Raw genomic sequence first — 12,771 nt, 5'->3', positions numbered from 1 at the left:
CTCTTTGAGCTACACCTGCAGCTCATCCTTGCATGAACATCATAAAACATACGAAATACATCTGCTTCTTTGATACGAATCTATTTTGTTAAAACAAAAGAGGAATTGCGTAGTAATAAGTGTAAGTGTGAAATGCAAATGAGGTATTTGCTCGAGCGTAAAATTGAACAGTGGCCAGTAACATTGGAGAACGCGTGGTTACGCTTTATCGATATGGAAAAAGGTATCGTGTGAAATAAAAGAATAGAAATGGAAATAGAAAGGAAGAGGGAGAGGAAGAAAGAAAGAGACGAAACGAGGATAAATTGATATATCTGTCGGTTATTGGTGTAATAAGTTACATTGACAGCGCTATCTATATGTAAATGCACGATCGTCCTCTTGTGCCGGCAATCGATATCCGATCGATCAAGAATTATTTACATTGTCCGTGGGCCGGACATAAGCGTGGAAATTTAAATGCGTTTCAGTGGATTAACGTCGCCCTAACACGCGTTAATGGACGTCGCCGCGATCGACCTTTTATTTATGTTACAATTATTCACATGGACCGCGTTTCATGCTGCGACCGCTTGCGCTCGAGCTCGCGCGATTTATGCGCCCGCCGACCTGCATGTGCTCTAAGCGCGTCCCGAGCTTTCTACCCGCGGGCCTAGCCAGTCGATCGCGACCACGACGATATTCCACTTTATATTCTTCCTCTAGTTTCAGAAGATTACAGTGTCGAATTTTTCTATCCGGCATCGAGGTGCGACGAAAGCGTTGAGGCACGTGTTGGAAATTGCAAGCAGACGAGAACTAAAGTGGACAAAATAGTCGAAGTAAGCAAGAACAGAAAGAAAAACTAGCCACGGCGTTTAAAACACTCGGAGTAACAGATTATCAACCGAGGCGTAAATTTTAAAGGTTGAATCGCGAAAGTTGCGGTAAATAGGTTCGAAGTTGGTTCTTTGGATTTCTAAGTTACCCGATAGCAGTATTATCGAATTCTTTTCGAATTGCTTGGAAAAATAGTTTCGTTGGTATTTGAAGCGCGTAGGCTATGGAATTTCAACATTGAAATCCTCCGACATGCTGTGAATTTTTTACAATATGAATAGCACAGATTGGTAGTTCTTAAGAAAGTCGAATGTAAAACTATAATCTAAGAAAGCTTTGGCATAAATTTCCAAATGAAGTGTCGTCGCTCTCTAAAGCTACCTTTAGGTAACAGCTAATTTCATCCTTGCGAAACATCATAATTAATGTTCGTCTTCCTAGATCGAACCAATCGTTACCTTTCGAAACGCGCACGCGGAAACAAAGATATGGAAGTTGCAGTTGTTGTGTAAACAACATGCCACGCGAATGAAATCAATTTTAGACCAATCCCTAGGTTCATCTTATTTAGGATTCACGGTGAAACCGCGGAAAGAGGGTGACGGAGCACCCCTGGTCCACAGAGATCCCTTCGCCGGCAGCCGGCCGGTTGTTTTCTGCTTCGGTGTATAAAATACGGGACTTGTTAACAATGTTCGCACCTATGGGTACGTGTGCGAGGGCCGCGCGTCCGTGTACCCGGTCACCCATAAACGCGGTGCGCCGCGGCGAGGGGCCCTTTCGGCGACGCCGACCTTCGCCCCGAGATCCCGCGGAGATATTTTATTCCCGGCGTTTTTTACGAGCCGATATATCAAGCATCGACCGGCCCCAACGGGGTTGCCGTCACGGGCCCGGCCGAAAACGCCCGACCCTCCGACCCCGCGGTCCACCAGCTCGCGAAAATCACCATCACCGATCGCCATTGCATACCTCCTCTCGCGATCTGCTTGATCACTCGCGTTCTCATAAGCGAGAAATTAAGGTGTGGTTCTTGGATGCATGTTTTTCGAAATGGTATTTCAACGAGCGTTTTCTCCCGCAAGGGTTGAGTTTGGCAGTGGACTGGGTAGGTTTGATAAAAGTAAAGATAGCAGATTGTAAATGATACACGCTGTTGCGCGTTAAGGTAGGATTTTCCTTGGATACTCGACCGTTGAAGTGACATTTCTTCGATGAAGTGAAGAACGATCGATGCAGGAATTTACGATGGCTGGATGTTTCGTGCGAAAGATTTGTCAGATTTAAAGTTTATTCAGGATTTATCGATAACGGTAGCGATAATTTAGTTGGTTTTGTGGAAAACCTAATCGATTGAATTATTGCAATTAATTATATTTAGCATAATTTCACGACAAAACTTTAGCAGCGGGAACTTTGTACAGACGAAAATTTATTTGGAAATATAATCCAGTGGAAGTATCGTAATCCAATTACAATATGAATAATTGATTACCTTTTAAGCATACATATTTGTTATTTGTATCGTGCTTAATGTATCTTAATCTGTATTATTAATTATATGATTCATTACATGTATTTATAATAAGTTGTATCTATTTGCATTACTTATTTATCAATTGCATACCAGGTAATTACATCGAATTATACCGTACAGAAAACTGGTATGTAATCGACTTAAATTCGAAATCTAGTTAAACTAGCGCGATAATGAACTTAAACCTATCAATATAACGCGACAGAAATTACTATACTTGCGAGATAATTACAATGCTACCACTTCTATCCTGCTCTTTCTCCAATAACATCTCGTAGTTACTCGTTAGACATGCTAACATTTCAAATCGAACAAACATTTTTACAAATCACCGATTCTCGAACGTTTCAGTTCGAATCCGATTCTTTAAACCAGGTATCGTATACTTTTCCAAGCGATTTCCGTCTAATTGAACAGTATGCGCGCAGTCGCTTCTATTACGCATAGACGTACACGTGTTTATTATTCGTTTAGCACAGCGTGACGGCGTTGCGGCTGTGTGCGCGAAGACAGCGCGAGAACTCAGGACCGCAGTGCGTTCATAAGTCAGGAAACGAAGGGGGTCGAGTATATATGGTCGTCGTGGTGAACAAGGTCTCGCGGCTTTAATGTCCTTTTGAAATTCCGATTTATTCGAAATACGTGCCATGAACCTTGGCGCAATCGTCGCGAAATCCCTGAGAACAGCCACGTTTCGAGATACTCAGATCTCCGATCGACTGTCCGAAGATACGACCTGACTCGAGGAAAATCTTAGAACGTAGCTGATGTCGGTAGTTAAGATTTCAAAGTGGTTAGAAATTTGTAGAAAAATCTCAGACGAAGTTATGGCAAGACAAATTTGCAGTTGGATTCTCCTTTGTCTCTTTCCCCGTGCTTCCTCCGCAAGATTAGACAATTTCTTTGTTAGGAAACTTACCTAAGAGACCAACCAGGTCGGAGATCCGTTCCAAGTCAACGTTTCCGCTTCACCAATTCGCTTATCGATATTCTCGCGTAGCTTAACACAATTTATCGACGACCTTTCAATACCGAGTCCTTGCTCGAACCGCGGGAATTCCGTGGACACGAGTCGTTCGCACCAGCCGCGCGATGGAATTCCATAATCGACCCAGCTTATTATTTATTTGCCACCGCTGACACGTGTTCCTTTCGATCGCGGGCCTTTCTCCTCGCCGCTTAAACCTAATGCAACTCCTTTGTTCGGGATTGTTGTCCACACGTGTTACGTTGGATCGTTGATTTATCGTATTCCCTTGCTTAGCAATATGTACTTTGTAATATCTGAGGTGGTTGTTGGTGAAGGTGCCCGCAAGAAATACGCTTGATGTTCAACAAAAAAGGTTTATTAAGCTATTAACAACCAACAATCAACAGTCAACAATTTACGATCAACAATTAACGATTAACGATTAACTATCAACAACAATTAACGATTAGCGATTGACTATCAACGATCAACTATCAACGATTAACCCCTTACAACTACGGGCCCGTAGTACGATGATCGGGCCAAACGTAAATATTACGGGCATACCTCGTAGTATATGATCGGACCAAACGTAAATATTACGGGCATAGCCCATAGTAGATGATCGTACCAGACGTAAACATTACGGGCATGGCTCGTAGTACGACGATTAGGCCAAATATAATATACAGGGTGGTTGGTAACTGGTGGTACAAGCGGAAAGGGGGTGATTCTACGCGAAAAAAGAAGTCGAAAATATAGAATAAAAATTTTTCGTTCGAGGCTTTGTTTTCGAGAAAATCGACTTTGAATTTTCGCTCGGTACGCGTGCACTTATCACGTCTCGTTATAACGGATCTCACTGTAGATCGTTGTCTCGATGGAAAAATTAAAAAAAAATTAAAAAAAATTTTTATCCTATATTTTCGACTTCTTTTTTCGCGTGGAATCACCCCCTTTCCGCTTGTACCACCAGTTACCAACCACCCTGTATAATAGTTTTCGGGCCAAATTTCTCGAACGTAAATCGCAGGTTAAGGGGTTAACAATCAAGAGTTAATAATCACGTATTTTGAGTCGTGTTTGCTTCGCTATGACGCGAAACCTTTCGCACTTCGCAGCTCGGAGCAGAATGAATCTTTTGTTCGAAATCAAACGGATTTTTTTCTTTGTTACCCCTCGACATCCCCACTACTCACGCGTTTATTAGATGTCCGCGACAGTTGTCGCTTATGCAATCTTCCGAATATTCGGCGAAAGAACCGTATATCGATGGTACGTTAGGCATGTCGACCTTACGCTTTGAAGGTATAGCACTTTGTGTGGCGAAGCCGTTGCAAAGTTCCGTGGTCGTATGCCGCCACATATCTAATGGTCTCTGAATGACAATCTCTGGCGTCAAAGTATGGTTCACGGTGCCCATTCTGAAACTAACAAATATCTTCGTGTTATCGGATTTTTCAAATTTTCCTCGTCACGTCAACGCGTGTAATCGTCATCCACGATATTGGCCAGTATCTAATCGCCTTAGAAGGGCGTAGCCGATCGAAAGGTTCGAAGTCACGATCCGGTCGCGAGACGGTAAGCACGTTTTACCAGGAAAGGACGTCCCGTGCCAGGGAGCCATCAGGCAGCACGGTCTCGACGAACCGACTCGAGTGCTACTTGCTGAAATTGACGAACTGCGAACTACCATCGCGTAAAGTTTCTCGAGGTGATGACAATTATGGTAATGAACCGGCGGAAAGGCAGAAATTGGCACTGGCGTGGAACGAAATTTTGAAATAAGTGTGTTACATCGTTCGAAATTGCTCTTTCTATAAAAATCGGTTCTCGCGCGAATCTTACGGTCTGTTCTAATCGAATATCGATGGTTCAGGTATCAAGGATTCGGTGTTGATCAGAAAATGCGATACACAGGAATTGAACGATTGTGTGAAAATAAATCCAGTCATACGCCTCGTAATCGATAAATTATTAAGAAAATAAATTTCCTGCTTTACGATCGAACGGTTACAAATAAATAAACGTTAAATGCTCTTTCGAACGTTGCATTTCAAGATTTTGCGATATTCTTCGAGATATTCGCAAATTCCTATCGTCGTTTCCATGAAAATTCATCCTCGACAGGCCATTGCAAGTATAAAGTGTCACGTGTCGCGTGTAACGGCAGCGTTTCCTGTCCATCGTCCATTACGGCATTATGCTTGACTTTCGTGGAACGATACGGATGGAGAATCGGGTGGCGCGGCGCAAGGTGTGGCCGCTGGGATGAAAAGTCGGAGCGTAGCGGAGGCGGCGCGGCTCGGCCCGAGACAATGGCGATCGATCTCCCCCGGGGACGGCGACGCAATCGGAAATTGCCGATGAATAGGGACGATAGATGAAAACTCGCTCTATTAAAACGTCTAGTCATTTTTTTGGCCGCCTTCGCCGGGGGAAGATGGGCCCTGAGATCTTCGCAACGATCCTTGCCGCGGGCAGCTGTGCTGCAATGCCGTATCTCTCCTCGACCGTTTCTTTCGATATATCGCGTTACAACGGCGACGAACACGACGACGATCATCGTTATTATTATGGTATTTCTTTGCCAAATTGCGCCCATGGCCTGGCACGTTCTATCCGAGTGAGTTGTGCTCCGATTTGGAACTCTGTAGTGTTGTAGATCAGCTGTTCGATGAATTTTCGTGTTATATCTGGTACAAGGCGCATCATATTCACTACGAGCATTTTGAATCGAAATCGGCGCGATACGACTTTTATGATACTCGTATGGATCGTATCGATTTGGACGTGAAGGGCGAAATAGAAGTTACGAAGTTTCGGACGAAAAGTATTTTCACGTTACATCAGCGAATGGAAAGAGCATCGGAGATCTGCGAAATTGGGAAACTTGTTAATTTCCAGAGGGCGTTTCCGGCTGGGGGATGCTAATCTCCGCGCGTTATTGTTCTCTGTTATCGCGTTAAAGGAAAAAAGATAGGGATGCTGAAGCTACATGCACGCGCAATCGTTCCACGGCTAAATCCGTCGGATTAAGTTCTCCAGCGCCGTCGTGAGCGCTGCTTATTTTTCGCGTTGCCCGGCAGCTGTAATAATGAGATTTAAAAAACTCTGCCCGCCTTACCGCTACCTGTCTGTGCGTGCGGAAACAAAGAGAAAATCAGGAGGAATCCGGCATTTTTTCTCTACTTATCGTCGTTAGAGAGAACCGTTTCCCGTCGACTCGATGGTTTTTGTCACGTTTCTAAATGACTGAGGCTCACGGTAGTCAGCGTGGATGCCAGTTTCCGCGGATATCGACCGTACCATTTTCTTTACTTATTAGCGCCTTCTAATGAAAACTTTAAACCGATACTTTCTTTTACATGATCTTGCATTCATAATCAGTTTCATTCCCATCAGAATTTGTATTTTCTATTTTTCTTGTTACAGTAATAGTAGCACTAACGTGAAAGTAATTTAATGGTCATTGCGTTTCGCATGCTGTTCTTTGATCGAGATCTACCATTTAATCGCACAAGCTGAGATTATAGTCCGGTATAATTGTAAAGATCACAGGTGTTAATCGATATTGTTCAATTTCCTCTCTAGAATGACTAAATGAATCGAATCTAATAACTTGAGTCGCGCTGATTCATTGGAATTTGCTATTTAGTTTTCTGAAACACACCTTTGACACGCCCTTAAAAAGCGCAACTATCTTTTTACGGTTACAATAGAATCAAGTAGATTAAATCTAAAATTAAACTTGTTCTTCGACTACAGTGTGAAGTCTTACAGGTCTGTTTGGCCGACAAAGTCGCGTATTACATCAAACCCGTCATCTTTTCCACGCGTTTGTCTCGATAAGCTATTCCAGCCCTGGAAAATCTTCCAGACAAGCGATCTTCGAAACGATGCCAAAACCGTTTCACGATAAACCACGTGTCCTCGGAGGAAACAGGATTGCGAGGCAGCAAACGCGATACATCTCCCTTGGCGATTATCGCGGGCGACTTGCTCTCGAAGAATCCCTCGGCAAACGTCTGGACGTTTCACGCTACATGGATCAAGGCTGGCAATCGGGGCGATATTATTTCATCGGTCGGAAATAGAGAGGGGGCGGTCAGGGCAGAAAGTTAGCATAGGCCGTGACTTAGTGCTCCTCAGGGTGCCGTCTGTCAACCCCGCCGGAGAGCCTTTCTTATTTCGCGATATTTTGTCGTCGCCGGCCGCGATATTTATCGTCCACGCAGGACCCTCTCACCCTTCCATATTCCCTTCTCTATCCCTTTGTTCCGCGACGCCAAGTATAATCTTTGCTCTCGGAGAAAGAACTAATCGGACCGCTACGTGCTCCTTCGTCTTTGATGAATTACTATCTCGAATAAGTTACCTTAGTTGGCGATATTTTCTTTGTAGTATTGTTTCAGACGAACACGTTAACTTGTCGTCTATGTATTTATCATCTTTCTTCTTGGGATTTTGTCGTTCATTGATAAAAAAACAAGGAAGAAAGAGAAAAATTCCTGAGAATTATTGGAATTTTGGCAGACGCCAGCTTCACGTCGGAATATACGCCAGTTCGGTGGCGGCTCGGAGGGCCAGTTAATTCCGCTACATTTGAACGCGTCCCGAGAAAACGGCTAGATATATCACGCAAATTGCCATTGTGGCCGCGACAATATGCTAAACGCAGCCCAGGCTGTTAGCATTTCATTATTCCGCCACACACGTGAAGCGTGCCGGGATAAAGTACGGCCGTTGGAAATTCCGCTTTTTCCTTTTTCTATTCCACCGCGTTTACCCCCTGACATCGACACGCGTGCCGCATTCTGATCGAGGGGATGCCAATTGCGTCGTATCGCTACCACAACGTTTAAATCGCGCGTGCACGTGTCGCGCGTAAAGGGGATGCGGTCCAAGTTTCTTTCTTCTTTGCTGGCTTCTTTTATGGTATAAATCAATTAACGATAGTCCACCTTTCCAGTTGCTGACTTAGTCGAAAATTTTCGTCATCAGTGACAATCTCATAAATAGAATACGAACCGTACGTAATCGTACAAAGGCGAGAGTGGACGCTCGCGTGGGCTGAAAGTTTGGACACGCGTTTGGGCGCGGCGTGGCGCAGAAGGGAGCGATGGATCGGATCAGCGAAACGCATAGACCCAGCTTAAATCCTCGAACTCATTAATGGGGTTGCATCGTCGACGCGGCCGCTCGCCAGCTTTATACTTGAGGTTTAATTCGCGCTCTGGTCAAATTAATTTGCAACGATGAACGAGTTGCCCGGTTGCTGCTGCGTGGCCACCTCGCGTTCGCTGTTAGCGTTGCATTTCGAATGGGGAGATTAGCCCCGTTCATTAAACACGAACCTACTACACATCTGCCGAGAGATTTGGCCGCGATGCAAACCGGCATATCGCATCCCACGTCATCGTCCTCGAGTGCTGTCGAGTTTTCGTACTTTCGTGCCTCCACCTATCTCTCTGTTCCCATCTCTCTATCTCTTTGGGATCAACGGGCCGAAATCGACTGCAATTCCAACCGGAGAGTTTCGCTGAATTTTAGCCAGATCAGCCACGAGTGCGTTTGCCTTCAAGGTAAAGTATCCGATTCGGTTTCGCTGCTGAAAAATGAACCGTGTCTGGACTTGTTGTTTCGTCCGGCGAAAGGATTTGATCCGAAAGAGCGGGAAATTGGGATGTATCGACGCGGAGAGTGGCCATTGAGTCGATTCCGAGTTAGCTACCCTCGATGAGTGTTTGCGAGGTGGAACGCTTCGAGTGTGAAACGCCGATAGTAGCTCTTTTTAACCGCCAGCTCTTTGAGACATTGTTCGATTGGGAAAATTGCGAAAAAAAAAGGAATCGACGATATACGATAAGATACGAAAAGATATACGATATTTCTCCCTAACGTCGCCTAAGCATTATAAAGCAACTTCGACGAACCTTCGTATTGAAAATAATACAAAGCAAAGCCATACCAGGAGATTTCATCGAATATTTCGTACGATTCAATGGGAAATTAAAATCTTTCAATCAATCACAGGGAAAAATATCAACAGCATGAAAATACAATGGTAACGTTATTCTTCTCGTACAGTCGGCTCGCACGGATAGCCCCGCGTTTCACTGTGACAAATGCTCTCACAGTCAGCTATCGACGCATCACTGACGTAATTCCATTCCGCTCGTTAACGAATTCCAAACGATAGCCGAGCCACGTATCCACGGCTCTGTTATATTTAACAATACGCGGCTGCATTGTGTGGGACTGTGCCGGTGGTCCGTTCCGATTATAATGTTAATCATCATCGCTGCCACGCTGTATCGCTGGCGATATTGATTGGAAATATACGTTCGCGTAATTCGTGTAATCCATATCCGCGCAATTAATTATCGTTCGTTGATATGTTGTAATGGCCATCGCTGCAACTAGCTGGTGTACGCTTGTTCCCTGCTTGGATTACAATTCTGGCTCCGGCGAGCATGTTGGATTTCGTTGTCGAGAGACGAAACGCTCCGGGGGTCGATCGTCCCAAAATCTAGACGCTTCTTTCGCGTTGGTTTCGTTGCACATGACGAAAATCCGATCGTTACCGACCTAATCGGTACGCGAAAAATGTACAGCTGTTCGTGATGTTCTTAAACGAGGAGTGTCGTTAAAATCAAGCGGAGGAACGAGACGATAAGCTGACAGCTCGGTGGTAAAGAGATAGCTGCGATAAATATCTCGTGGCCCGTAAAAACTTTGTTGTCTTTCATACGCGATGATAGCGGGATGAAATGGTGCGCGAATGTAAATGGTATGAAAAAAAAAAAAAAAAATGTCGGTGACATTTCGGAAATTGGTGTCCTTGCGAGAAAACCACGTTGTATACATTGTGCCTCGACAAACCTGCGAACCACGACATAGCTTCGCATCATTTACAGGGTACGATATTCCCCATCTTGGTCTTGCCATAAGAAACCAACTACAAAAGTCCACAGGCGTATGCATGAGCGCATATTTAAAGCCCATTTAAATTCCAAAGCGAGCTAGATTAACTCGAAAAGCTAATTCCATGGCGTCACCGGCTCGGATATAAAAAGCGTGGCAGGGACTTTGTTTCACGAGCTCCCCTTCCGCGTGGCACGGGCGACCGCTAACATCGCCATATAATCTGTCGCTCGTTCCGAATAAATAACCCGCTGCGAAGCTAATAAAATTTGCCGGCTATGAAATTTTGTCAGCCAGCCTGGTCGACCTCGCTTCGTTTCCCAACGACAGAAGATTTCCCGCGAAGCCACGGGACGCTGTCTGGATAAAGACACATGGCCGACGATGGCTGCGCGCTTGTCGCTTCATTTGTCTTTATATTAGCGGCACACGCCGTCGTAACGCTATAACGTCATAACACCACGACAACGGGGAACTTGTACGCAACGTCGTATTCCCTTTCGTTCTTCTTTGGTGAAACGGCTCGTGTATAGGTAAATGGACCCCTTTCTCGTCAGCCAAGGGTAAGGAAGATTGCGTTAACCCCTTAAATGGGGAGTGACGATTCGCTGGAGGTTCGGCAGGGTGGGTTCGCGTCTGATGGGATTATGGTTTCTTTGGTTTAACGCTCCGCGTGACAGTTACGGCGTTGGTTATCTGGAATTCTTCTTCCTGTAATTTTTATAGCGTGCTGAAAACCTAGTAGAAGAAATTAACATCAAAGTTTCTGCGCCGCTAAATGCGTTTTCCCGGTTCCTCATCCGTTGCAACTTCGCCAGGGATTTCACGTAGCTGCAACAAGCCGGAACTATGATGAAAATGACGTTCGACGAGGCAAAAGGGCGTCCGTTTAGTAAGGATCCAAAGTTCGCCTTAGTGCAGATCCGTGTCGGTTCTCGGGCAAACTTTCAAACGCATGAAAGATGGAAGAGAGCAGCAGGAATTAACGTTTCTTTTTCCCTTCTTCTGCCTTCCTTTTTCTCTCTGTCCCTCTATCGCTTCGACTGCAACGGCAGTAGCTGCAGGTAACTCGCGACGGCGGAAAATAAACTTTCCTGCTGCGTACATAAAGTAATACCCGATCCAGGAGGTTCGCCTTCCTTTCAGCCGCGGGGCAGGATTGGATGGTGGCTCCCAAGGGGTTAATTTCGTGCCGAAGGGCGGAAAATATTCACGGTTCCTTAAAATCCGACGAAGCCCCGTCTCTTACGAGCTTCCTCTGGGGTGGCGTTATGCCAAACGGTCACTCAAAATACCACACCCCCTTTTTTCCTGCTCGCCCGTGGCAACGATCCTTTAATCCGCGCCAAACTGTCCGGGATATTTCCTCCCGGCTGAAAAGTCGACGAATAAAATTCTATCTCCTCTTTACCGTACCGTACAACGCCCTTACAACGATGTTTCGTATCTATTTTTCTCTTTTCCGCCTTTTTACCCGCCCTAACGAACGACCGGAGTGCTTGAACGATGCTTCGCTGTTACAGGGTTGGACTCTTCTGCAATTTGTGTTCAACCATCGTGATTGTAATTTTAGAAAACGTAATCGAGTCTTTTTGATCTTACTTCTGAAGATCGTCTCACTAAGTTTGATTATTTTAATCAATTGTAATCTTTTTATTTGATTATGTTAATCATTGCTCTTTCCTGATTTCAGTCTATCAAATGCACTATCAATGGATGCTCCTGCGATTCGTTCACTCCAGGGAAGCGACATATCCGCTACTGCGACAGGTGCCACCACGGATGGGTGCCACACGGTGAGTGCTACTACTTTTTTACCATTTACACGAAACAAACGAAACGTGGGTTTATCTTGATCGTCGATAATTCATACGCAAACTAGGTAGGTGCGTTAGAATCTTCAGATTGCTCCTTTCGCAGTCTCAGTAATATTATACTATGACGCGACGATACGTCGTAAACCAATAGAAAACGTACTAATCGCTTTATCGTCTACTTTGTTTCATTGCACCAACTGCGCCAAATTTTAATCCATTTTTAACCCAAATCAAGTTCGAACCTAAGAAAAATCTGGTGCAAGAGAAACCGTGGCAAAGCGGTGTCTCCTAGTCCGAGATCCATTCTCGATCAACAAGAGGTCGGCGAAGATTTCCGTGTTGGGATCGCGTGCACCCGGTTAAACGCAAATTTTCCAACTGTCAGCATACTTCATCCGGCTGGCCCTCAGGGACGAAATTCAATTTTCCGAGGATGACCAGCGGCGTCCCTTCGCGGCCAGGATTCCACCCTTCTCCGCGCACGCGATCCGCAGGATGGCAAGGCGCGCGCGCGCGTATGCATACGGATCGCCCAGATATATACGGGGGGTGTGCTTTATGTCCTCGTAAGTTTCAGAACGTGGAAGAGGAACGATCGGCCGACTGGTTCGTCGTTGATCAGCTCGTTCGCTATGGAAGTCGTTTCATAGCGGCACGCTATGGAGTATACAGGGTGTAACTCGTTGCGTGAAATTTTTAAC

The 12,771-nt window shown here is 45.2% G+C and overlaps 1 protein-coding gene across 1 annotated transcript in view; it reads left to right on the top strand.

The window, feature by feature from the left end:
• The window catches only part of LOC117213445, a gene marked incomplete at its 3' end in the record, with an annotated part of 89,677 nt that extends 77,628 nt beyond the window's left edge, over positions 1-12,049 (top strand). Inside the window, exon 3 of the mRNA XM_033458791.1 lies at positions 11,947-12,049. Within this exon, the coding sequence (XP_033314682.1) occupies positions 11,947-12,049 (103 nt within the window). The remainder of the gene's footprint in view (positions 1-11,946) is intronic.
• Between the last annotated feature and the right edge of the window lie 722 nt (positions 12,050-12,771).

The sequence above is a fragment of the Bombus bifarius genome, unplaced genomic scaffold (genome assembly GCF_011952205.1).
Source record: "Bombus bifarius isolate JDL3187 unplaced genomic scaffold, Bbif_JDL3187 scf7180000009102, whole genome shotgun sequence".
In the NCBI taxonomy this organism is placed as follows: domain Eukaryota; kingdom Metazoa; phylum Arthropoda; class Insecta; order Hymenoptera; family Apidae; genus Bombus; species Bombus bifarius.
This window is presented reverse-complemented; position numbering and strand designations above follow the sequence as displayed.